At 42.3% G+C, this 27,633-nt stretch overlaps 1 protein-coding gene across 4 annotated transcripts in view; it reads right to left on the reverse strand.

The window, feature by feature from the left end:
• Nucleotides 1–18,592, reverse strand: part of LOC146866741 (uncharacterized) — a 100,089-nt gene extending 81,497 nt beyond the window's left edge. The window contains exons 1-3 of one of the 4 annotated variants that reach the window (XM_085601053.1): nt 18,399–18,592; nt 12,277–12,397; nt 4,984–5,091 (exon numbers count right to left, since the gene is read on the reverse strand). In XM_085601053.1, coding sequence (XP_085457179.1) covers nt 4,984–5,091; nt 12,277–12,397; nt 18,399–18,422 — 253 coding nt within the window. In that variant the 5' untranslated portion in view covers nt 18,423–18,592. Of the gene's footprint in view, nt 1–4,983; nt 5,092–12,276; nt 12,398–18,126; nt 18,262–18,398 lie in introns of those variants that run through there. The other 3 variants (XM_085601070.1, XM_085601062.1, XM_085601043.1) reach the window with 3 other exon arrangements.
• Between the last annotated feature and the right edge of the window lie 9,041 nt (nt 18,593–27,633).

Consider the following 27,633-nt stretch of genomic DNA (forward strand, 5'->3'; position numbering starts at 1 on the left):
TCCAATCAGTAGAACCAGAGTAATGAGTTTCTTAAACTTTAGGTAAAAATGGTGTCAACTGCAGGTGTCTGGTTGTGCTGGATCATGGAAAAGTCATAAGTTCAGGTCGACAGTGATGGAGCGTGGGATAGATGCAGAAGCAGGTTTGTTCCGCTCGAAGTATTATCTTCTGACTTTGAGGCAAGGGTAGAGCAGAGTGGCTCTCCTGGCCTCTGAGTTGCGCTTTGTTGGATCCGGTGAGACTTTCAGTTATTATATTAAGGAGTCTCCAGGGGCTTATGAGGGACAGGAATGGGGCCATGTGCCCACTTTCCTTTTAAAAAAACAAAATGGGGCATGGGGGACCCCAGGACCTTATAAGGCTCCAGGAGGGTGGCCACTTGCCCGCTTCTCTTTACAAAATATAAGGTCCCAGGGGATGGGTCCCAAAGGTCTATTAAGGCTTGGGGAGTATAACACTTGGGCCCCCTCCCCTTTAAAAAACACACTTTATGGGTAGCGTTTAACAATCAACCACATATTTATGGGAAACTATCATTCCATATGGTGTTCAATCTGTGTAAACTGTTCAGAGAAAGCCAAGTTCCTGAAAATACTCAACGTCTGTTTCAAAACAAATGCCTTTCTACGGGCAGCTTATATCTATATAAAACTCTTTACAGTCACTGAACCTACATTGAGAAATTAAGTAGGTATGAGAAGAGAAGTGGGTACAGTAAACAGTATTCACTCTATGGAGAGAGTTTAATCTGCACCACATGGTTTGCAGACAAACTCTCATGAGAAATACACCATAGAGTAATAAATAGTGTCTAGGAACAGTGTACACTTATCGCTTAAAATAAGCATCGTGTGAAGGCGCTAAAGTTTATACAATCTGCAGCCTTCATACGGTGGTAAAAACTTTACAGACAGACCATCTTCTGAAGCAAAATAAGTATATGTACATAGCTTAATAACTGGTGCACACAGTCTTCTATGTTACGTAGAAATTGTCATGCGGAGACGATGCTGCCTAATATCTCAAGGCTGCTTACAATACTTAGTATGTTGTATGTAGAGTCTTTGCCCTGTTGCAACCTTTTTCTACTGAGCCCAGAAACTTGTGTCGAACATGCTGAACACAAGTTGCAAACTATCAGCTGCACACAGGGTTACTTTTAAATGCAAATATTTTGTAACGTTTACATAGTTATGATGTATTAGGAGCACATGCCTTTTGTAAACACTTACACCCATTAGATTGACACAGGCGGCACAAAATTAGATAAACTGGTCCTACGGTTGTTATGCGTCACTATGTAAACTATTAATCAAACTAACACCTTCACTAGAGGATGTCATCTGAGATGTCATAAATGATGTTGTTGAACACGTCTTAAGTGATGTAATATGGGAGGTCAAAAGCAGGAGAAGCGCAGCATGCCATGGAAATCGAGGAATATGTGAAGATGCTGGTTGTTGGCTCTCAACTTTTTCCTATGTTCATCCAAGATGTCAGAGCCACTATTACTCCAAGGGACTATTTTCAACACTCATGCAACGCCAGTTTGGCAGCACCAAACCTGCTAGTCAAATGCTCTCATCGCTCTATCATGTATGGATGGTCTTCTACTCAAAGGAACTTTCCTCCTAATATCGACAATCCTGACCAACCTTATTTTGCAGATTACGTCTGCAGGACATAATGCTGCTGCAAATACCAATGGTCGTGATATATGGCCATATCTTTTAAATGGCTAGATGGACTCACGGATAAAGGAATGAATCATCAGTAAATTACCAGGTGTGCCTGACAATCTAGTGCCTGGCATCACTGCGGACATACAGCAACTCATTGGGCCAGGATCAGCACATACTTTCCAAAAAATACAAATAGAAGTCCCTTCAAGGTCATGAGAGATGTTTACCCCGAGGTTAGAAATCATCCAGATTACCTCAGTTGAGGAATACATAACAAAGACTGAAAAGTCACCATGCTCTATTGGACTGTATCAAGAAGTGAGAAATCATAATGTATCACAATTTCAAGGTCAAGGGTTGCTAGAGTATTTTCATTCAAAGAAAATCAACCATGTAATCAAGCCGGCTGCAGGCTTTGGCAAATCCAAAACATTTTTACACACACTCAAGAAAATACAAATGTCATGGGCCGATGGGCAGATGAGTGAATATGAATGGGTGAATATGGAGGGGTCATAGAAGTGCTTGTGGTTAATAGCAAATGCAATTCATGTCTTGACTCCAACTGGACCTAATAAATGGCTAACTTAACCATACCCAGGCCAACTGCAAGAATGTCTGAAAGTTAAACTTGATTCTAATCAGTCGAGTTCTGACAAAATGTCAGGAACTCTGGCAAGGACTGGTGGCAGGGTAGACCATGTAAGCAGAATATTTGGTACAGAGTCGGCCAAGATCACGCAGAGAGTCAGCGGAGAAAGTGGATACAAAGGGGAAACTCTGCACTAGGGAATAAGAAAGGTAAGGCTCCGAAAGGACAGGCACTCAAGAGGAAGATTGCCATTCAGAATTACTAACACCAAGGACTGATGAGGCAGGCATGTATAAAACGACACAAACAATCGAGACAATGTGGGTTTAAGCACTCCAGAGCTCCACACATAAGACCAAAGATCAGTAAGTTACTCACTCACAATTTCGTTACGGATACTCACTGCAAACACACACATGTACATGTAGGATGTACATGCAAAGTCAGGGTCTGTAGAGCTGATACCTATGATGATGTTATAAAAGTAACTCAAAGACAATGTTACTGGTGGGAAAGAATCACCACCTAGGTTGTCAGCTGCATCCATGAATCCTGGCGATCAATCAGGAACATACAAGGAGGCAAAGGAAGCAAAGGTGTAGAACTAAAATACACAGCCACGATAGACAAGGAGCTAGCAAGGAGGAGTGCTTAACAGGAAAGAAGAGAAAACAAAGGGCACGCTTGGCAGCAAGCAGGTAACAGACCACAAAAAGGAAATTTTAACTAAGAGAGTAGGAACAGGAAGAAAGGAAACTAGTAAGTGGAACGAAAGGTAAATGTGAAGAAGGTAGGCATTAGGGAGAAAGAGGAATACAGAAGGAGTGAAAGTTCCAGAATCAAGGATGCTCTAAATAGTGCTGGCTTACAATTCAAGGAAGCAAAGTACCACTGGAGGCAGTGCTAGATAAAGGAACAAGGATTAGCTACAGCTCAGGAATCAGGAAACACGGATAAACTACTGCACAGGAATTCTGGGAACAAGGATAGCAAAAACTTAGGAAACAAGCAGTCAGTCAAACAAGAATACTGCTACAATTACCATTACGGGACTGAAGGAAACTGGGACTTAAAAGAGCTGAATGTGATCGCATGCCTCAGGTGTAAGCAGGCTAGCATCTGCTTAAACCTAGGTGTGCTGAATTCCTCCACCCATCCTTGGCCTAAAAGGCTGAAGATAAACCAGAAATCAAAGAATTCCAAGGTAATTAGAGTTTTTAGCAAGAGCGGACTGTCTTCCACAAAAGCGGTCATGGATCAAGAATGAATTGGAATTTCCGAGTATTTCGAAGGGCCTAGAAATCAATATATGCATACAGTGACAGGTCCAGAAGCATATTAGAATGCTTGAAGTGCCACAGTGCGGTCCCCTGGTGGTGAGCATAGGGGGCTAATCATGACACGAAATTTCCTCAGTCGTCTCCTAATGTAAGTTTTACTTAAAATCTCTTAAGGGAAAGGTTTCAATTTTTAAATGTTGATAGTAAAAGATGGGCAGTCTGCTCAGATTGGATCCTGACAAGACTATGACAATTCCCTATATTTGGGAGCTTCTGTTTACTTTATTTGGTAGTTGCAGTCAAAACATAATGCCGTGTGACTTGACCTTGCTGCTCCTAGATTCTCTCATGTTCGTCTTTTGTTTTCTCTGCTTCCTTGGCTACTTAAGAAGGAACAGTGACAGTTTAAAATACTTTGTACTGTCCAGCTACCTCTAAAAGCACCAGCATCTGCATTCATTAGCAGTCGTATCAAAATCTACACCTCTTTGTGCACCCCTAAGCTCCATCACGGCAAACTTGCTATTTGTTTCTGAACTAAATGCAGTGACCTTCTTGGTCTGCTCTTCCAAACTTTGGAGTACACTTCTAAATGAGCTATGTGCTGTTACCAATCATAGTAAATATAGACACCCACAGAAAACATGGCTCTTTGGTCCAACCCTTTAACATGTCGATAGAAAAAGCTTTTTGTTTTATGAGAACAGCACCAAGAAACCCGTGGCAATTATGTACTCTATAAATGGATTTCAGCAATTTCCAGCTATTAATTAGCAATATCAGGATCCGCCGAGAGAAAAGGGACTGTGATAACAGCCAGTCAAGGCAATAAGCAAGTGACAAGGAATATTTCTTTCCTTATAAGACTTCTTCAGCTTGCGATGGATCCTGCCACTAGCGACTCTGTTGACGATCCCTTATCAGATGGGAGGCATCCTGTTGTACCTAACATAGTGACATAGATGCCTCCCCATGTTAGAAAGGTTCAATCTTGGTACTGAGGAAGATACATTTCAGGAACCTTTCTCTAACAGAAGTCGCAGTCTAACTTTGATCTGTGTGGGCAAAGTTATTTACTGAACCTTTGGCTATATAAAATGTTCTATCGCAGTTGAAGTTCATTTTTGGCTTTAAATATCCTGTTGATTCCTTTCAGCTTAGGGGAAAGATGCTGTTTTGACCACATGCACTGCACGTAGCAACAGACCCCTCCTGATACAATCCATGATGTATATTAGTCATTAGAAGGATCTTGGGAGGCAGCAATCAGAGTCTGGAGGCATTCTTGTACCATTTCAAACTGAAAGTTCCCCTGCAGAAAGCCCAACACATCATGCACCTATAGGTGCCCATGTGAGTGCCTGCTGGATATGAGGAGATAATCCTAAACATTACTATCAGGTCACCGCTAACTTACTTCTCACTTACTTGAGAAATCACTGCCAGTTTTTTTCTCATACTTCTGATTGCCTCCACGGCACACCTCTTCATTTTCTTTAGCTCTTAGTGAAATGACTGTGGTGGTAATAAGAGGACCTGTTATGAAAGAAAACAAAAACATTTTTTTTTTTAAGAATCGGAAATTCATTATTCTACAGCCCGTTTGAAAAGTGTAGTACACTGTATGATCAGAACATATATGCACACATGGGTAAATACCAGAAGCAGCACAAGTGTAAACATAGGCAAATTGTGGCTTTAAATCTCTAAATGGAGTTGAGCAGATTTTTAATAAACCAGATGCATATTATAAAGTGCACACGGACCAAAAGAAAAAGAAGCACAGAGATGGAACTTGAAAAGGAAATGAGACACATATGCAGAGATGGAGACAAAGGATGAAGAGTGCAAAACAGTGAAGTTGAAGTCAAGGAAATAATTGCACAGAGGAATGACCAGAATGACTGAGAAATCACATGACAGGTAAACACCCAATCTAGAGAGAGAATTTCACATGGTAAGGAAACACGATGGAAAAAATAAATGCCTTACGTTAGTAGAGAGGAATGACTCCCTCACTAAAAGCCTCTTCCCCTTAAGCTTTCATAAAAAGCCAGTTACTCCCTCTCCTGAAGAGAGACACAGCAGACCATAATGACCTGGCCAACTACGTCCCCATCTATACTTCATCAGCAAGATCATTAAAAAAGCAGTTTATGCACGACATCAAGACCAACCAAACATTTCCTGCATGACTATTTATCTAGCTTCAAATCATGTTGCAGCACAGTGACATTACATACAAAGCATAGCTGATACCCCGCTTACCACAGATAAAGATGACCCAGGCCTTCCGCTATTACTGGAACTCTAAGCTGCCTTTGACACTGTCGACCACCCATGACGTTTTGAATAGACTTCTTGGAAAAAGTCCTTCACTTATTCTCCTCCTACCTATCTGACACCTGTTCATTCAGAGAAGCAGCTTCAGGTCAGGTCATCTGCAGAGGTCCCCCAGTATTACATATGGCCCCCTGTCTCTTCACCCTCTAAATGGAGCCTCTATGGAGTCAACTCACCAAGAACCTTAACATTCACTAATATGCAGATGACCAATACCTGTATTTGAAGCTCCAAGTTCCAGACATCCCACATCTCAAACACTGCTTACACCTCATCCAGATCTGGAAGTCTAGCATCTTACCTGATGCTTAAGCCTACCAAAATATAATTTCTGCTCCTTGCCAATAACAACAAGCAATAACTAGTCCAAAGCTGGCTCAACAACATGAACCTCGATGGATTGGATCCCCAACTTTCACCAAATGCCAAGATTCTGGTGTTCGCCTTGAACACCGATCTCACCCTGAAGGAACACATCGTCAAGAAAACCAGGATTGCCTGGTTCCAGCACTAACGAAAGCGAAACCATTACCCCCAGGAAGCGACTCCTGCAGTGCTGTTCAAATCCTTGTACTCTTGCTTCTGAATGGTAGGAATGCCCTGCTCCATGACCTCCACCGTGGTCCACCTTAAGGGCATCCTACAAGCAGCATTATGCGTAATCAAGGATCTGAACTGAAGGGATATGACCACATTACCCCAATCTAGAAGGAATTCGACTGACTGCCCTTGCCAGTTTCACCAACTTCAAAATAATCATTGGCAAAGCCAATAGGGCTCGCCTTTAGGAGCTACTGGCAAAGCCAGTAGTTTTTAACCATGCTGTACCGCATCGCAAATGCTTTGCAGCATGGCTTAACATGGAAATAAAAGCTATGACACGGTCGGCCATGTCATTTTGTGGGTGCATGGAACTCCAAAAATGTCACACATCAAAACATTACCTCGACAGCAAGCCAATTGGTGGATGAATCAGAGATGAAGTTAAATCACAATTTCATGAGGCAATGTGTCCCCGAGATAGGACACCCTACATCAGATCAAAATATACAGCCAATTAAGTAAGAACAGACTCAATCCTTGAGTTCTTAGGCAGGAACAGAAACTCAAGAGATTTATTACAAGAATGCAAAAGGTGCAGTACAGAAATTGTAAATGCAAATGCATAGAATCATTGCAATGAATGCTCATTAAGTAAAGCAATACAGATTAATGTGCAAAATCAGAAAGGTTTTAAGTCCCAAATGAGCCGCAACATCGATAAGAAAACGGTCAGCATCCCAATCGCATTCTGCAAAGCTCTCGTTCACCCCCAAAATTGAGAGTTCATATACAGTTTTCATGCATAGGAAATCATCAATTTCTGCAAAATCATCATGGTGGAGCTAAAGAATTATACTTCCAGCAAATCAAAGCACAATTTTATAAAAAGTCATATTGCTTTAGCATCTAAGTAGCATCCCAATACATGAATATGGACTCTGACCACTCTAATATAACATAATCTGGAGATGGCAGGACAAACTAGTTACAAGAACAACAACAACCTATTATGAATGTATGTAGAACCCCTTGTGGGTAGAGGTCGAATCCTCCTTCTTTCATCCTTTCACGTTTGAGGAATTTATATTGTTAACACATGCCCCAAAGAAATGTTCTCTTCCCGTCCTTAAAAATACCCACAAAGTCTTTCTTCCTATTATTTTGGATGATCGCACTCAAATTTTACAATCCCCTATCTGGTATAATCAACTTATCAAAATTAAAAATAGGACTCTTTTTTGGAAAGATTGGTTGGATCACGGTCTTAAATGGACTCATCAGCTTTTTCAAGATGGATCCTGTATCCCCTTCTCTGTTCTTCAGTCTCGCTTTTCTCTACCCCGTCTTTTCATCCCAAATATATGTTATTGAGTGCAGCTGCTCAAAATAGTTATGATGCCCTTACACTCTCCTCCACACACACTAAATCTTCTTCTATTACTCTTCCGTTTTTATACTCTTGACCCTCTGCATCCCAGATTTATAAAAAATTACGGGATACTTCTACCACTCGTGAGAAATCTAATGTGGAATGTGATTGGGAATCAGATTTAGATGATTCTTTCTCTATTTCAACTTGGAATAAAATTTGGAATAAAATAAGGAAGTCCTCTAGGGCAGCAAGTACGACTCAAACTTTATTTTTTGAATATAATAGACTTTTGATTACCCCATCCAAATGACATAAAATTGATCCTTCTATCCCCTGTACCTGCTGGTCCTGTTCGGCCTTAGTAGCAGATCTTAAACACATGTTATTTACCTGTCCATCTATTCATAATTTCTGGGGTAAAGTGTGGCAACAAATTAATTTAAAAAAATCTTCACATTTTCCCTTTTCTTGTTCCCATATTTCCCTCAGTAGCGTTTCAGAGATATGGTCCTCCTCCACTATTAACACGACCATTGTTGATTTACTTATAGCTGTAGCATTCCAACAAATCACCAAGGCGTGGAAAAATGCCTCAAATGTTTCTTTTCAAGCCTGGTGGCATTGAGTTTGTTATAACCACAGATTGGAAAGAGGCCTATGTTCACCCAATTACGCTTGCTATTAAACGAGACTTATTATGGTTGCCCATTACTAGCTTCCTGAATATATCTGCTCAATACTTTCCTCTACATGTCCCTTGCAATGAGGAAGTGTCCAAACCTCCTTGAAGTTGATATTATTAGTGATTGCTGATTATTCATTGTGTTTTATATCTTGATATTTTATAAGCTTTTTAATAGAGGAATTATTTTCGCTCAATTGTTACATTCAATATACATTGTTCTGTTTTGTTACTTGATATATCCTTCTTTCTCTTCTCCTACCCCTTCCACTTTTCTGCTTCTATCTCCTTTCTGAAATTCTTTGCATTCTGTTATATTTATATAATGTATGCTATTGCTACTATGTTTTACTTTGCTAACCAGTAAATTATCTTTTAAAACATAAAAAAAAAAAAATTAATGTAGGTAGAACAGTGAGCTAGCCGAAGGGCCTTGGGAAACTGCAACTGTATCCGTGTTGGAACTTTTTGTTCGAGAACATTCAATGGAAATAAACAAAAATGGCTCTGCTTGACAGTGTACTGCAGAAATTATGAAGAGTTAACATGCAGAAGGAGACATCCATTTTAAGCAAGATGGCATCCAGGCCTAATTGAGGCCTAGTTAACATAAGCCAGAAAGAAAAAACATTAATACATTACAGTAAAACCGTTCAGGTGCAGTTGCATAATGTCAGTGTATATATGTAAATTTGCAGGCGAATCTACATTTTGCAAGTAGTTCATAATGCACGAAAACTCTAACGTGTGTACCCCTCATTCACATGTCTACAAATTGACTGAGGCGCTTTTTTTGTTTTTTAATTTACCGATTTGGATAGGTGTAGCGCAAAAGTGTTTTTTAAGGCACATTCGTGTGGCAACACGAAAGGTGTAGTAGGGGGGACAAACATGGAATACGTGGGAGGGAAGCAACACGGGCAAAGGTGGGGGATTGCAACACAGAGGGCGCATGTAAGGTGCAAAGTAGGGGGACAGAGGCAACACAGAGGGCAGGGGTGGGGAGGAGCAGCAATGGGTGAAGAAGGGTGCTGGTGGGGGAAGCAACATGGGGGAGAGAATGAGGGAGCAAAGGGAGAGAGCTACATGAAGGTGAGGTAGAAGCACACAGACAATAACTCAACGGGGGAGGCGGGGGGAGTACACAAGACCGAGCGCAACATGAAGGGATGGGGGGGGAAGCACACAGGTAACAGACAGAAACATGGAGAAACAGGGGGGGAGAAGTACATAAGGGAGACAGCTGAAAAACACGTGCACTTTCAAGGAGTACTTAGTACAAAAGTAAAAAGGAGATCTTGAAATGCAAGCAGTGGAAGTTTAGAAGCCAATCAAAAGAGAGGGAGAAAGAGTGGGAGAAACACAAGATTGACAAGCTGGGACACAAATAAGAAGCAGGAAAATGAAAGCAAATGTCAAGTATCTGCAAAGCATAATCCTATTTTTGTGGAAGTTAGTTCTGCTTGAAATTCCCACAATCCAGAATGCAACAAAAAAAAGAAGCAAGTGCTTTTTTGTAAATCTGCATGAGAACTTTTTGAAGATTAAGAGAAATCATCTACAGTCCTAATTTTTCCAGGTACTCTTGGGATTTGCTATAAATCCCCTACTCCCCTCCAAAAAATAAAAAAAAAAATTAAAAAAACTGAAATCTGCTGCAAATGCTGAAGTAACCCCAAGAGGGTAGATTTTTTTCCAGCCTTGCTTTATGAAACTGGATCAGGAGACAAAATCTTTTCACTTGACTGACCTACGTTAGTTTAAGCAATAATCATATAACATGGAAAATCAATCCTGGTTACATACGATTACCTTGACTCTAAGCAAGCAAGGAGTACCTTATAGGCTAAAGCTGTTAAAAATGTATAGGTACTACATGCTATGAGCGTTAGGCTAACCACTACGTTGCACTTTTTGCTACTATTAGGTTTTTAAATGTTGTAATGTGTATTTTAACGAGGGATCAGTTTTATATTTATAAATAGATCTTGTATATTTCTTGTTGGTATGTATGATGCTTTTATGATTCTGTGAATCGAAAAGATCTATTGAATTGAATAATCATATAACATGGCATTAGACCCAGATATTATTTTTTTATGGATTCTTTTCAGTTTTTCACCAACCACCAATAAGTTGGTCCTCTTGTTCTATCAATGCAGTGCCCTCTTTCTATTGTTCATACACTTTCAACATCACTCCCTGAAATTTAGTATTTTGGATACACCTGCACATAGCTACCCCATTAGTATAGGGAAAATGATAGTGTTACGTTACTTCATAAAGCTTCAGGATGGAGTGGAGACAGAACATAAAACAATCGAAAACCCTTTTAAGATAATCCATAGACAACAAATCGGGCATGTATTAGATTATAAAATTAACAGCTCATTGCAGAACAAAATTTGACTCTACCGTCGTCGAGGCGACCGTCGACGAAGCAATCGTCGACGGGACTGTCGTCGCCGGGGTGACTGCCGTCGACGGGGTGACTTTCGTCGACGGTGTGACTTTCGTCGACGGTGTGGCTGTCGTCGACGAGGATTTCGTCGACGAGGCTGTCGTCGACGAGGCTGTCGTCGACGGGGCTGTCGTCGACGGGGCTGTCGTCGACGGGGCTGTCGTCGACGAGGAAGATTTCCTCTTCTTCTTCTTATCCGTCGTCGACGGAGTTGTAGACGTCGACGGAAGCGCCAGCTTCCCAGTCGTCGACGAAGAAGTGAGTGGTATCGTCGACGAGACGGTTCTAAGAGACACACATACCACCGTCGACGGAGAAGACGTCGACGAAGTCATTGTCGTCGACGAAGGATATCTGCTCGATACCGTCGTCACCGTCGTCGACGAGGCTGATGAAGTAGCCGATCTCGTCGACGGAGGGGCCGTCGACGGGCCCGTCGACGGTTTTGAAAGTTTCTGACTGGAAACATGTGCTGACGGAGTCAAAGACGCCTGAGAGCTACGTCTCGGGGGCGCAGACGTGGAGACAGAGACTTTGCCTGTAGACACTTCCTCAAGGTGAAGTCTCTTCTTTTTCAGAAAAGGGGATGGCAAGTCCTGGACACTTCCACGCTTTGAGGAGACTCCTGTCTTGACAGAGGCTACACTTTCCACCTCAGAAAGGGGGTTGTCTGTGTCCTTTAGTTTTTGAAGCCATATCAAAAGGCGACCTTCTCTATCTTTCAATGTTTTTTGAGAGAAAGTTCTGCAGATCTTACAGTTGGCCACCTTATGATCAGGATACAGACAATAAATACATTTCTCATGGGGATCCTCAGAGAAAAGTCTTGACTTTCCGCAAGATGAACAAGGACGGAAAAGAGATTTCTTACTTGCAGACATGATGAGAGATAAAAAACCTCAAACCAGATGAAGAACTGAGCAGAGCTCAGGGAGACTCCCTTCACACGACGTGCGGTAGAAAATCTGAGGGCCTGAGCCTCTGAGGAGAAGGTTCTAGAGGGTGCTAGCGCCTGATTGGCTGGAGTTTGGACTATAAAGTGACAGTGATATGTTAGCAAAGTGATTCTTTTTCTCAATGCTTTCCTATGTCTCAATGCTATCCTATGGTATTTTTAACTTGATATGTTATTTGAACTATATATATATATGTTTATTTGGGTATGTATATACTCTTATGTGGTTAGGTATGTGTATATGTATATATACATGATACTTATTGCTTTTTATATATACCGTGGGACTCCCACTTCGACGACGGGGAATATTCAAGCATGTGAATCTATGAAAGACACCCCAAATACTGGAGAAGTGAATTTACCAAGCGAAATCAATGCTTGATGGATTTCCTTCATCACATTTCTGTAGAGTTCTTTCTGCCATTCCTGTAAAAGTGTCCACTCCTCTTCGGAGAAATAGGTAGAAGCATCCTGGAATGTAACCTGTGGACGGAAAATAAATATTGCATTACTTTCTCAGCTAATCTCTTAAGTGAAAACCATTTTATGCTGAATAGAAATTCATTTACAATACAATATTCCCTCCCCTCTAACAAATCACACAGGCTACTTCATTTCCCCTAAAAAATAAAAAAAAGTAACTGCGTACAAATTTTTGGAGGGAATGGTGAACGGGGTCTAGTGGAAAGAATTAATGTCCAGGCCCGTAATTACTCCAATTTACGTGTTTCTTAAAAGTTAGCACAAAATTTGTTTTCGAAGGTAAAAGCATTTTTATTTAAAAAGGTATTTTAATTTTTCGGAAACATTTGTTGATTAACAATAGCTATAACATACCATTATTGAAAGTTATATTTCAGGACAGAAAAATCTTACATAGACAAAGCCAAATGACCTGAACTAAGCAAGCCTTTGATTATTTTTATTGAAAGAATATGTAAAAAAAAAAATTTTTAATAATCCATGGCACTGCATAATATAGCAGTCGTGTGCTTGCAATAACAATGCAAATTAAAAGAATTATCATGGCATATCATTTTAATACAACAGTAAAGTGCTTCCTGGCAACCAGGTATAAATAGAACCGATTTAGAAACACTTTTTAGTTTTAATGCGCTTCATACGATTCCTATAAGCAAAGAAAAGGAACAGTTGGCTTTATTACTGTAAAGTAAACGCATAGTTTAATTTCAAAAGGACCACAAAAAATATAAAATGACAATAAAATATGGTAAGAAAAACATTGATTTAGTAATGTATTGGGCCACCAGCCCTGGCACCGAAGTCCTCTTTATTTTAAGTGGATGTGCATATGTGATCAGGCAAATGTCCTCACTCACTGTAGAAGAGGGGTGTGATGAATTGGCCAGACCCACTGCCCCATGCTGCCCACTGTGGTGGGCAGAAGTAAAATATAATGACAGTTGAAAAGAACAATGGATGAAGATGCCTGACTAAAGCCCCTCTATATATGTAAATATGTCTGTATTTTTATTTAGGATTTTTAGAGTAGCAAGAGGCTTGTAAGATTGATAAAACTGGCTCAAGGTCAGACCTAAACACAATTAAATGAAAAGGGGGCCCATGATAAAGAAGCCAAACCAAAATTACATTGTTACAGCGCTGTCTTAAAAACCCTTGAGGGTCCGGAAAAGACATTTTTGGGGTCCCGGTTAGGAAAAAACCTTTTTTTATTGTATTACACATTTTCTGCTAATTCAGGCCTGTGATATGCCACCCAAACTTTCAGAATTAGGGCCAGGAGTCACTCAAACACAGTTAAAATAGGCCTTGTCCATATAAGAATAAAAGGTGTCCCGTTCGTATTGCCAGTAAGGTAAAACCAATACAAAAAGTTTATAAAAAAGGATTGCCTTGCCCAGGGCCCCAATATCCTTATAATGGGCCTGACAAATTGAGACAGATGTAGAGAGAGGCTGAGAGAAGAGAAGTTTGCATACAGAGATGAGAGGTGAGACTGAGGGGCATCTTTAAAGGTGAGGCCCTGAGCAATTGCCCACTTTGCCTAAACCTTACAACTTGTCTGCACTGTTAGTCACCAATTCTCTCAAATAATAATACATTTTTATACACACATACCATAAAAGCTACATTTATAAAAACATAATTCCTCCACCTTTCGGCTAATATCAAACATTTTAAAAACTGTTGATGTAATCTACTTTTGTGCAAACCTCCAAATGCAGCACACATACGTATAAAATGTTTAAAAAATTAAATTGAAGTCCCATAATCTACAACTGGTCACCACACTATTTCCTCCTATGGCACAAATATTCAAATATGTACAATGCAAAGTAAGTATAAGTACGTGGCTTCCAAAATGTAATTAAACACCAATCGGGTGAGACAATAGTATAGTTGAAACTAAGTCCTTTGCCAGGAATACTTTTCATCACACTTTAGAAGTCTAAAGAAAAATGTACTTGATTTTGCTTTAGGTGAAATTATGTTTTTTTAAATTCAGCCTTCGCCATGTTAAATTCATTACATAAATCATATTCAGATTTCATGCCATGCATGTATCTTATGTATAGATTATGCCAGTGCCTAAGCAATTCATCTCACATGACAGATTTTAAGATTGTACTGCAAAAAGATTTAGCTAATTAAATGCCAACCAGCTTTTTTTAAGGCTGTGCATCCACTGGAACACCCACAGCCATGAGTTCCCCCTCCAGGCATATAACTACCAGCGGCGTACTGTTTCTATTCAGAAGACATGCCTTAAAGTATTGATCTCAATTAAATTCAGAGCTATTGCATATGCCTTTATCTGCCAGACCTCAAAGACCTTTAATGCGGATATGGTTGTGATAAAACTTTATCAAGTATTTAAGTTTCAATTTTTAGATCGGTTAGATGTTCGGTCTGTTTGCAATTAAATATTTTGTGCATTGTCACTCATAAATCATCGTATTGAGAGGTACATACTCTATGGTTCCTCATAGGTAAAATTTCTTGTTAGCTTTTTCAAACATCATGATTTTAGTTTTACCTAGATTTGACAAATTGATTGGATCGTACATTTCATTTTCAACTAGTTAATGCAGTACTGCTGGGTAGGGTAATTCACGTGTCATGACAGACTGACCTGTTTTACATCCATAGATACAAAAAAAAAAGATTCTTTCTCGGAAGATGAATCTGGAGCCAACACTCTAAAAGCACTTGCTTCGTGGTGTGGAACGGAGAAGGAACCTTTGGCACAAAGTTAGGGTATGAATGGATAATGCTTCAGAGCTTTCAAAACCAGTGCTAAATTTCAGGCGTGAGAAGGACAGTAAACTCTATCTAGGTCTTTCGAAAGGGCAAAATTCTTGAGCAATCTCACCACCAGAGGCTCCACTAACTCCAGCGGTGAACTCCTGAAGCCCTCACTGTTGCCTATTGGGCCTGCAGAGTAGAAGTTGCAAGGCCTAAGAGAAATCCTTTCCTCAGGAAATGCAAAATCATCCTATGATTTATGGAGCTAGGATCACAACTTCGACTGCTGCATTGACTAGCTATGTGAAGTCTGAGAAAACCAGTGATGTTAGAATATGGTTACCTTTTTTTTTTTTAAGTAGATGTGTCAAATTAACCTAGGACCTCTTTTTACTTAACACAGTCTACTACTTAACTGACAGAATTGTACAAAGCCACTGTCCTCTAGAGTTGAAGAAGATTGAGAAAATGAAAGTAGTCTAGTCAATTGCTTAAATACACTATAGGGCATATTCATCATAGTTTCACGCAGCACAACGCAGCAAGCCACCTTGCTGTGCTGCACTGTCTGAGAGGGAAAGAGCAACAATGTGCCGTATTTAACATCATACACCGCATTCCTTTCTTTTCAATGCACTGGCACACTTTTGACTGCCTAGTGTCAATGCAGGCTCCCTTGCACCAAGATCGTTTTTGTGCAGTAAGGGACACGTTCCTGCACAGGAACAATCCTGAGAGGCATTTTCCTGTTTCTAAGTGTGCTGCAGAATGCAGCACACATAGAAAGAGGAAAGAAAGTGGGAGAAATAAACATATACCTCCTTGTTAGATCCCCTGGGGAGGCGTAGCATTTTGACGCATTCCCAGGTCTACTACTAATGGAAAATCTAGGAATGCACCAAAATCAATGGGTGGATACATGGGAACACCCAGGCTCCACCCATGGAACGCCTCTACGGGGCAGAGTAAGACAAGGCAGCGAATTGTGTTGGCTTGTGTTATTCCAGATTTATCAATCCATCCAGGGCCACGCAAGGTGGCCTTGCGTGGCTTGGTAAATCTAACTTTAGTGTTGGATCACCCTTGCGCACCACGCTAACTTTAGCGTTGCATCGTCCTTGCGCCCCCTTGCGTTATGCAAGGGCAAAGCAACACAATGCTAAATATGCCCCTATGTGTGACCAGGAAACCTGGGTTCAAATCCCAGCTCACCCACATGACTAAATTATGGGATTTAAGTAAAATCAACTAGCTTATTTGAGAGCATTTTCAAATATTTCAATTCAAGATGGATTCTATACAAAAATCTCACTTGTAAATGCCTTAATGGTCTGTAATGTTCCACCAGCCATAAATATATTATTGGACATGATATAAGGGGCACCAGACAGTTGGTTAACTTTGTTCACTAATGGCTTTGTCAGAAGGGAGGGTTAATAAGTGTTTTAAAGTTCACGTTTTGAAACTTCCACTTCAAATAAATTTCAATGCAATGTTGTGATCTAATATACTAAACTGAAACACTTCTGTATGTTGAAGAAACACTTACTACATTTTAAAGTCTTTATCACGTTCTTATACTTTGATTGTAGTGTCATTTGCATCCCAAATATTTTGAAGATTTTTATGTTCTTTGGAACTTCGGGATGAGCCAGGCCATTGGTTGGGGTTTGGCTCAACTGCAGAGCCATTTCAAGACATGGGCAGAGTGGACAATTGTTCAGGACGCAATTTCCCAAGGTGCCCAGCCAAAGCCTTCCAACTAGAAGCACCAACAATGGACCATCATACAGACAGAGTTTGCCCATGTGGTTGGGAGCTGCTTATTCTACCACTTGACAGTGCTTTTTCTGTTTCTGGCTGCTCTGCTGAGACTATTCTCCATGTACGCAATGCTTTCCGATACTCATGGAGGGCCCATTTGAATTTAGCAATAGTCCTGTCTTGTTCTTCTTTCCCTCATTTGTCAAGTTCTTTAGCAATGACCCTTTGAATCAGTTGCTATAGATCTCCCATCTGATCTTGATTTCATTCTGCTTTTTAATTAGGTCAGGTGAGCGGGTTCTGAGATAAGTCCCTGACGCACACACTAATGTATCAGTCAGGCCTTCCTGGTGCCGTGAGAGTACAGACAAGTTGTGGGTAGCTCACATCCTGACACCCACATCATCTGCTCGGCCTCATTAATCTTTTTAAGGTTTGACGTCTAGTGGAGGATGAGGTGAGTAGAATGTGAAAAAGTCACTTACCTTAATGCTTCCCAAACTGTTTGCTATGGGTATTGAAATGTTTAGAAACATGCGGTTTCTTTCTCTCTAAGAAAGACTGAGTAGATTTGGGTATGATTGCTTCCCTTGACACCATGCTGAAGGGCATCAATTTACTGTTGAACATGGAAACATGGACATAATGCCCCATCTCAAAGTAGCACACCTAGAGGCAATCTCATATAGCAGAGTGCATAAAAATGTTACATTTAGCGCAATTTAAAAAATAGTAAATTTATGTTTGATAAAGTAGTGGGGTGTGGCCCCACCTCAGATGTGTCCATAAAAGTGACCTTTTGTTCAGAATTTTGACCCTTTGTCCTGATTTTCTTACAGTCCAGTCCTGAATTTGCCTCCATGCCAGGTGGAGACCATACTCCAGAAGAAAACAAGACCGTCAGATCAGGGAGCACAAAATACGACCTAACGAGTTTCACAGTGTTATCAGACAGATGGATTTATGCAAAGATTAAACACCCGGCTAGACCAGTCTAGATTCAAAATATTTTACGTTTAGATACCAATTATAGAAGTGGCAAGAGTAAAATGCAGCATTGTACTGTATTTTCAACGTGTCCGACATGGGAGTGTTTATGTTTAATGGCCGCAAACGTTCACTACGATGTTAGTACCCAGAGACAGATATCTAACGGTTTTGGAGACCGTCACCCTCGGAATAAACCAAATCGGTCCACTGTCAGCAAACATGCAACCCACCTTTCCAAAATGTTTCACTTCCGCGAACTTTCCCGCGATCGCAATCACCATCAACCTCTGCTCAGCGTCCCATCATGGAAAGTGCTGAATATGCAGGTGCCCACCGCCTCAGTGTGCACCGGTTTACCTGTCACAATGGCGAGCGAGCTGTACTCCTCACGACGTAAGAGACCGTGTTCACCAACACTTAAACTCAAAAGGACTTAATTTGGAGACCCCGTCTCCCAGGCCTCCTTCCTATGACTACACCCCGGCGCGTGTGGGTTACTCACCTTGTCTGGATTCCGCCAGGGCATTTCTATTCTGTTCTGACCGGATTTCGTGGAAGGAACAATCGATGCGTGTGCTGTACCCAGGCAGCAGATGAAGATTGCTTATCAAACCTAGACACCTGGCTATGAGACCTGAAAACCCAGTGAAAGTTCAGTCGGTCTCCATGTTTATTTACTGCGCATGACCACAACCCGAAACACTTATCCCCGACGCATGCTCCGTGACAGCTGCCTCAGGGAGCACGAGCACTTGGTTTGCGTAGGCTTGTAGGCTTCCATGTTATTTCAGTCAGGGCCGGTCCTAGGACTTGTGGAGCCCTGGGCGAAAGGGAAGATGTGAGGCCCCTCTAATTTGAATGTGACATCACAAGAATTTACGTCATAGAAAACCAACATCACAGGACCATTGATCATCTTTGTCATTGCTGAAGAGACCTATGGGCATATGTACAGGAGAATGGAGAAGTATAGTGTCAAGCAAACATTGCCACGGTTCTACATTCTGAAAACGCAGGACTGCACCATATTCTCAAGAATATGATGCTGCCCTACGTTTCCCCAGTACTGGTGCTAAATTAAGCTGCCTAGCTCCAACGCAGGCATCCTTGCACCATAATGCAAGGGTGCCTGTGTTGAAGGGAATCTTGAAATGCTGTTTTGTTGTGCTGCTTAAGGCAGCACACATTAAATTTGCAAAACAGCATTTGTTTAAATGATTATTTATGTGCAGGAAGGAGGACCTTCCTGCACATAAACTGTCATAGGCATTTTGCTGTTTCAATGTGTGCTGCACAAGGGGCGTAGGATTGGATAGCAAATCTTTAAATAAACAAAGCCTGGGGAGGAGGCAAGCGGTTGATAGCAGAATAGTTTTGTGAGTTGCATCCTGGCTCTATAACTGCAGATCAGGAGTTTGAATCTATGCAAGGCACAATCGTAGCTTCCTGGGTCCATTATATGAGCGTCATTAACCCCTTCGCCGTGGGGGTAATTCCCCCACGGCGCCGGGGGGGGGGGGGGGGGCGGTGCTCGTGACGAGCTCGTCACGATCCCGCCCACTGATTGATTCTCCCGCACCGGCGGGTAATAAATCGCGTGTGGGCGTCATGAGCACAGCTCCACTGTGCCTCATGACGAGCTCGTCATAAGCATGCAAGGGGTTAAATAGTATAATAGTAACTACTTAGAAAAAGTGGAATGAAACACTATTATATGTAAGTGATAATTCAAATGACAGCTAAAAATACCTTTGGCACACCACCACGTGGTATTGTGTGTTTCACCACTGCATTAATAATACCCAATGAGTTGTGTGCATCTTAACATGCTAAATATTCTAGGCAAAGGATCAGAATAACATCACTGTTACCAAGCATTGGCAAAGTCAATAGGTCTCCCCTATAAGAACTATTGGCTTTGGCAGTGTATATGTGCCGTGTTGTACATCAGTGTGGCTGCTTTTCAGCATGGTTAAAAGTTAGTGGCATGGAGTAGCCTTAAGGGGAGTGGTAGGAGTAGAGTCCTATATTCTGGATTTGTTGGAGTAGAGTGTTGTTGAGTGGAGTACGTGGAGTAGAGTGTCATACAGTTGAGTAGAGGGGCGTAGAGTTCCGTGCTTCAGTGGCAGAGAGTGTTGTAACAGTTTAACAGTTTATTTATTATGATTTGGGACTCCGAGGAGATCCACATAAAAGAAAAGGATACATCTAAAAATCAACATTACACTCCATCCAAAGAGAAAGAGAAAAGTACTAAATTCGTCATAGCATATCATATAGGAACAAGTAAATACATGTACATGGGAACCATTCAATACATTTTCAGGTGCAAAGAGGATTGATCTGTAATAAATCAAATTACCATTGAGGGATACTTAGGGGACTTTTACAAAGATTATAATCTAAAACTACCATAAAAACTTTCAAAATTAAAACCATATAATAAAAAGCAGGGATCTGTGAATTCGTAATACAGTACAGGATAACCAGCAGCATAACCATGTAGTCGAAAGCGGGAATATGTCCATTCATAGTACAGTACAAAATAGCCAACAGCATAATAATATTAATACAAAAAATATTTTAAAACTTCTAAAAAAATTCAGATTATGATACTCAATAGCTAGCAACAAAAAAAGATTGAAAAAGTGAAAGTGCTCAAATACACACTTAGAAAAGCAGCATACAGTACTAGTTAGGTAGCAGCAAGAAGGTTTGGAAAAGTGCCGGTGTCTTTTCAGTGTACGGTATTCGATAGCTGGCGGTATAAAAAAGGTTGAAAAAATGCAAGTGCTCAGATACATACATTGGAAATCAGAATACAGTACTCGTTAGCTAGCAGCATGAAAGTTGAGAAAAGTGCCAGTGCTCAAATACCTACATAAATAATCAACATACAATACTCATTAGCTAGCAGCAAGTAGGTTTTCAAAAGTGCACGTGCCCAGAAACATACATAGTAAATCAGTCAATACTGTTCTAATATATATTTAAAAATTGTTTAAAAAAGCTAAAAAATGTAAAACACACGAGTTCAGATGGGGGTGCCAGCAGACAGTTCCGTGCCGCTTCTACTGTGGTAATATTATACTTTAGAAACCAATTCCTTAGGTATCTGCGACGTATTAGTTGCAATGTCGGACAAACAAATAGAACATGATTTAAGTCTTGTATACAGGAGTTACATAGGTGACAAGGTCTTTCCTGTCTAGCAATGCCCTCCCAGGCTCCTGTTACGATTCTTAAAGGGAGTAAATTCAGTCTAAGCAACAGAATAACTCTACGAACTCCATGTTTTAAATTCCATAAAACATATGATTGGGTTTTTTGTAAGTACTGCTCCCCACAATACAATCATTATTTCTGTTCACTGCGCACAATTTAGTATCTCTTTCGCGAGAAACCCCATAGGTTGTTTTTTTAATTCTGATTTTCAAAGCACGTTTACAGAGTACCGCCGCACTATCCCCATCTAAGCCGAACATTGTGATGGCTTTTAAATGATTCCTAAAAAGAGCACTCTTATCTTTCATGCTGACAAAGATTTCCTCGCATAGAGCAAACCGTAACATATTTTCGGAGCGGTTTACTAGTGCGTTGCTCCATCTTAAGCACGCAGCCATAGTTAACACATAAGTGAAGAGTAGCCCAAATTCAAGCCTCATCGCTGCAATAGGCACAGCGCAATTCAGATTACATATTTGGCGCCAGATCCGTCCCTCTAATTTCTCAAATTTATCCCACTCTTGTGCATCCATTGTTTCACAGGCACATAGAGTGCTGTAGAGTGCAGAGTAGTGGAGTGGAGTGCCATAGAGTGGAATGGGGTGGAATCGGCTGGAGTGGGTTGGAGTGGGTTGGAGTGGATTGAGATAGTGAGTGAATTGGATTGGGGTAGATTGGGGTGGCGTGAGGTGGATTAATTTGATTGGAGTGGGGTGGATTGAAATGGGGTGAGGTGGATTGGATTGAGGTGGATTGAAGTAGGGTGAATTAAAGAAGGGTGTATTAGATTACTTTGAGGTGAATTGGATTGGATTTGGTTGTTTTGGAGTGGGGCAAATTGTTTTGGATTGGAGTGGGGCAGACTAGATTGGTGCAGATTGGAGTGGGACATATTGTTTTGAATTGGAGCTGATTGGAGTGGGGCAGATTGGAGTGGGGCACATTGTTTTGGACTAGAGTGTGGCAGATAGCTTTCAGTTGAAGTGGGACAGATTGTTTTGGGTTGGAGTGGGTCAAATTGCTTTGGATTGAGTGAGGCAGATTGTTGTGGGGAATATTTTTGGGGATTGAAGTGGGTTGGATTGGATTGCAGTGGGATGGATTGGGGAGGAGGTGGATTGGATTGGGTTGAAGTGAGGTGGATTGGAGTAGGGTAGATTGGATTGGGGTGGGTTGGATTGATGTGGGGTGGATTGGATTGGAGTAGGGTGGATTGTGGTGCATTTGAGTGAAGTGAATTAGGATTGAATGGGTGGACTGGGGTGAGGCAGATTGGAGTGGGGCGGATTGGAGTGGGGCAGATTGGAGTGGGGCAGATTGGAGTGGGGCAGATTGTTTTGGATGGAGTGGGGCAGATTGGAGTGGGGCAGATTGTTTTGGATTGTATGGGGCAGACTACAGTTGTGCAGATTGGAGAGGGGCAGATTGTTACAGGGTGGGGCAGATTGGAGTGGGGCAGACTGTTTTGGATTGGATGGGGCAGACTAGAGTTGAACAGATTGGAGTGGGGCAGATCGTTTTGGAGTGGGGCAGATTGGAGCGGGGCACATTGTTTTGGACTGGTGTAGGGCAGATTATTTTGGATTGGAGTGTGGCAGATTGTTGTGGGGAAGATTTTTTGGGGGTGGGGTGGATTAGATTGTAGTGGGATGTATTGGGGAGGGGGTGGATTGGATTGGGTTGAGGCGAGGTGAGGTGGATTTGATTGGAGTGGGGTAGATTGGATTAGGGTGGGTTGGATTGCAAGTGGATGGATTGGGGAGGGGTGGATTGGATTGGGGTGGATTGGAGTCAGGTAGATTTTGGTGGATTGGAGGGGGTGAATTAGGATGGAGTGGGTGGACTGGGGTGATGCAGATTGGAGTGGGGCTGAATGGAGTGGAGCTGAATGAAGCAGAGCTGAATGGAGCGGAGCAGATTTTTTGGGATGGAGTGTGGCAGATTGGAGAGTGACAGATTGGAGTGTGGCGGATTGGAGTGTGGCGGATTGTTTTAGATTGGAGTGTGGCAGATTGTTTTGAATTGGATGGGGCAAATTGTTTTCGATTGGATGGGGCAGATTGTTTTCGATTGGATGGGGCAGATTGTTTTGTATTGGATTAGGCAAATTGTTTTGGATTGGATGGGCAGATTGGTTTGGATTGGATGGGGCAGATTGTTTGGATTGAAGTGGGGCAAATTGTTTTGGTTTGAAGTGGGGCAAATTGTTTTGGATTGAAGTGGGGCAAATTGTTTTGGATGGAAGTGGAGCAAATTGTTGTGGGGCAGATTTTTGGGGATTGGAGTGGGGTGGATTGGATTGCAATTGGACGGATTGGGAGGGGTGGATTGGATTGGGTTGAGGTGAGGTGGATTGGATTGGGGTGTATTGGATTGAGGTGGGTTGGATTGGAGTCAGGTGGACTGTGGTGGATTGGAGGGGGTGAATTAGGATGGAGTGGGGGACTGGGGTGAGGCAGATTGGAGTGGGGCTGAATGGAGCGGAGCTGAATGTAGTGGAGTAGATTTATTTGATCGAGTGGGTCAGATTGGAGTGGCGCAGATTGTTTTGGATTGGAGTGGGGCAGATTGTTTTGGACTAGAGTTGGAGGATTCGAGTGTGGTGGAGTGGAGTGGAGTGGAGGTGTATGGATTGGTCTGGGGTGGATTGGATTAAGTGGGGCGGATTCGTGTGTTGTGAGGTGGATTGGTGTGGAGTGGCGTGGATTGGCGTGGATTAGCGTGGATTGGAGTAGTGCAGATTGGAGTGGTGTTAATTGGGGTGTACTGCGTGATTATGTATTAAAACATCATTTCAGAAAATACACATAAGAAAGAAACAATGTAGCTTTGCAATAAAATAATCCTCATCTTTTGAGAACAGCGCCCACAAGCAAAAACAAAAGAAAACTTGAGTGTAAAGTAATCAAATACTTGGCAAAATAAAAGAAACGTAACAACAGGTTTTCCACACCTAGCTGCATTTACTAGACAGCCCTCTAAGTTTAGCACTGGTGATCTGGGGTGAGAAGCAAACATGCTAGTCCCTCTGTGTAAGAAAATCTAGTTATACAACAGTATGGCGCTGCGAGGCCAAGGACAGGGACCCCCTGCCCTGGGCCTCCTAGCACTACATAATAGCTACAACTCCTTGTGAAAGGGGCCCACATCTAGTCTTTGCAGACTGATGGAGGGCTGCGAGGCCCACCTGCCTTTGACTTAGCAGAACTGGATAATGGCCCAAGTACCAGTGAATGGGGACCCACACCTAACTTTGCAGCCTGATCCGGTGCTTCCAGGCCCAGGGGATGAGGTCCACCTTCCCTGTGCCTCGAAGCAGTAGCGTGACACGCTGCTAAACCCTGCTCTACTGCACCAGTCTGAGCTGGATGCTCCCTCCTCCCCTCATCAACCTGTCCTTACCTGTTAATGTCCAGTTCCTTTTGGAAACAAAAGAGTCTTCTGTTGCCTGTAAACGGAATACACAAAAGGCAGACAAGATTTCACCACAGGTTTTTAACAGCGGTGCTGCCCCGCCCTCGTCCCTGAGAACCCACTTTGCTGCTGTCACGTCCCCTACCTAGCCTTCGGGCAATAAGCACGTCCAAGACCCAAATTTGGGGTAAAAGGCCGCTTTATTGGACAGGTAGGCAATATAAACATATTTATATACAGAACATAATTCAAACAACATTCCAAACTAACACCCCCCCGCCCCTAAGCAATATCCCCATAGCAACTATTACCCAACCTTGTTCGGCCTAATCCTCCTCCCCAAACCCCTATCTCCCTCTCCTGCCTGCCTCTTGCCTCCAACTTCTCTTCCTTGCATCCCTCTGTCCGAAACTATTCCTAATGCCCCCAACCCTTCCTGCCTGTCTTGATCTCCTCCAACTCTGCCACCTGTCCAAGTGACAACCACCAAAACCAGATATTTATGATAAATTCCTTTTGTGAAGGAAACAATATAAAACTCATAACGTCAGGGTGGGAGGGTGGGCCAAAAATCGTTACCCTACCTCACCGTTGACAGGCAAAGTGCGCAACATAGAACGTTGGAGTCAAAGGCTCGCGCTGATAAGCGCCAGCCAATCAGAATTGCCTACCTGTCTTAGGCCATACTATGTGCCCGAAGCTGCTCTGCGTGTGCCACCCCCAGGAGCCCCCATCGGGCAATAAGCACGTCCAAGACCCAAATTTGGGGTAAAAGGCCGCTTTATTGGACAGGTAGGCAATATAAACATATTTATATACAGAACATAATTCAAACAACATTCCAAACTAACCCCCCCCGCCCCTAAGCAATATCCCCATAGCAACTATTACCCAACCTTGTTCGGCCTAATCCTCCTCCCCAAACCCCTATCTCCCTCTCCTGCCTGCCTCTTGCCTCCAATTTCTCTCCCTTGCTTCCCTCTGTCCGAAGCTATTCCTAATGCCCCCAACCCTTCCTGCCTGTCTTGATCTCATGTCATTTGTCAAGCCTTCAAGAAAAACTGGACTTCTGTCAACAGTTATATTTAAAAAGAGTACCACTGTCGCCAAACAAGAAAACATCTTATTGAAATATAAAAACATGAGCTTCTTAACAGCATAAACTCATCCTGTCGCCAAACAGTTAATAGCTTACTCATAATAACATATGTCCGGAAAAAACTACCACCATAAACTACCTAAAAATAAAACGCTGTGAATGGGGAGCGGGGAAATGGGTATGGGGAAGAAGAAGGGATGGAGTAAAAGAGGCTAAATGGTAAGAGTAGCAGAATGGAGGAAAGATGGAAGGGGGAAGAGAAGGGTGACAGCTGTTCACAAATGGAAAAAACTTTTGCAAAAAGATTATGTTACTGTAAACATCCCAGTAACGCTGTCGCTTTAACAGCATGAATTCAACACCATGTGTGTATACCCAAAATCTTAGAAATGGTTTCTTTCATATTTAAAATATACATTTCATTTCCAATAAAGGACAAGTGAACACCATCGTGCCTTAAAAACTGGTAATCATCTTTAGAATTTCATCATGAATTAACCAATGTATCCCATTAAGAGAGCAAAAGCGTTCAAGATCTCTATTTACTTTCCTTCTTGCAAATGGCAGTAAATCTTTCTGCCCCCCTCCAGATTCTTCGAGGCATCAGCGCAGTTAGGACGAGTTTTGTAGTAGGTCAAGTCTTTAAGAAAATTTCCAAATCTGTTTTCATTTCTATCAGTAGCCCAAGCCCTGATAACTGGACCAAATCATTTTCCCCGAGATGTAATATGACCACTTCTGGTTTGCTCTTAACTGATAACTCGTTCATTAAAGGCATGAGCTGGCCCCACTTCATGCCGCTTTTCCCCCACCAAGACAACAAAACTTCTTCAGAAGAAAAACCTACATTTTTCCAAAAATGCTGTTTTTCCGCCTGTTTTGCCGCCCACTTGATGAATGAGTCTCCAATAATCCAGACTTGATGTTGTGACATTGCCTACCCTGCCTCCGAACCTGAAAAGAGAAAATAATTAATATCCCCACTTTTTTTTTTTTTTTTTTTTTTTCGAAACCGTTTATTACAAAACTCAAAAAATATACAAAGATGGGCCTACAACCTTCCGGCCGGCCGCTAGTAAACAAAAGGAGCATATGATACACATTGTAGAGCGCGCGTTGCGGCTAAGGAAGATGCACAGGAGTTAGCAGCGTTGATAGCCACACCATCCGGACCCCACTGTACGGTTTCATTTTAAACTGAAATAACAACCAGAAAAAACTAAAACCACAAGGCAATCTACAATCAGAAATAGCAGCATGTGCTCCCCTGAGAGGGGGGCCCTACCAATCCATAGGAGTATCAAGAAGGGAAAGAGATCAGGATTAGGGCTGGGTAAAACTCAATGCCCGGAACAGGGAAGATGGGTCGGCTACGGGGATGGGGCAGACGACGGATCAGGCAATAACGGTGGAGTACAGATTCCCCCGCGGTAGGCGTTCCAGGGGCCCCAGACTTTCACCCATGTCCCAGGCTTACCTCTCGCAACATACACCACCTTTTCCCGAAACATGCACCAATCCATATGTTCCTTCCAGGCCGAGACAGTCGGGGACCTCTGAGATCCCCACAGTTGAGCAATATCACGCTTGGCCACCATATATCCCAGAGTCACCCACCACGTCTGTGGCGCCGAGTAGTCGGTAGGTTCCCACACATTCAACAGGCATCTCCTCGCTTCGGGTAGCAGCACAACATGCGTAACCACACGCAGGACCTCATGCACACCACGCCAGAATCGCTCCACCTCCGGGCATTCCCACAATATATGCAGAAAGGTCCCCAAAGCGCCACACCCACGCCTACACAACCCGTCCACAGCATAGCCCATACGCAGAAGCCTCGGCCCCGTCATGTAGACTCTGTGGAGTATAATATCCCCACTTTTAACTGTCATATTCTAACTTCCTAATGTAACGCAAACAACAATGCGATAACCAGCGCCCCAGTTTTTTAACATCGCTAACGGAAAACCCCCATTTGGCGGCATCTGAGGCTGCC

This window comes from Triturus cristatus, chromosome 1_2 (genome assembly GCF_964204655.1).
Source record: "Triturus cristatus chromosome 1_2, aTriCri1.1, whole genome shotgun sequence".
NCBI lineage: Eukaryota > Metazoa > Chordata > Amphibia > Caudata > Salamandridae > Triturus > Triturus cristatus.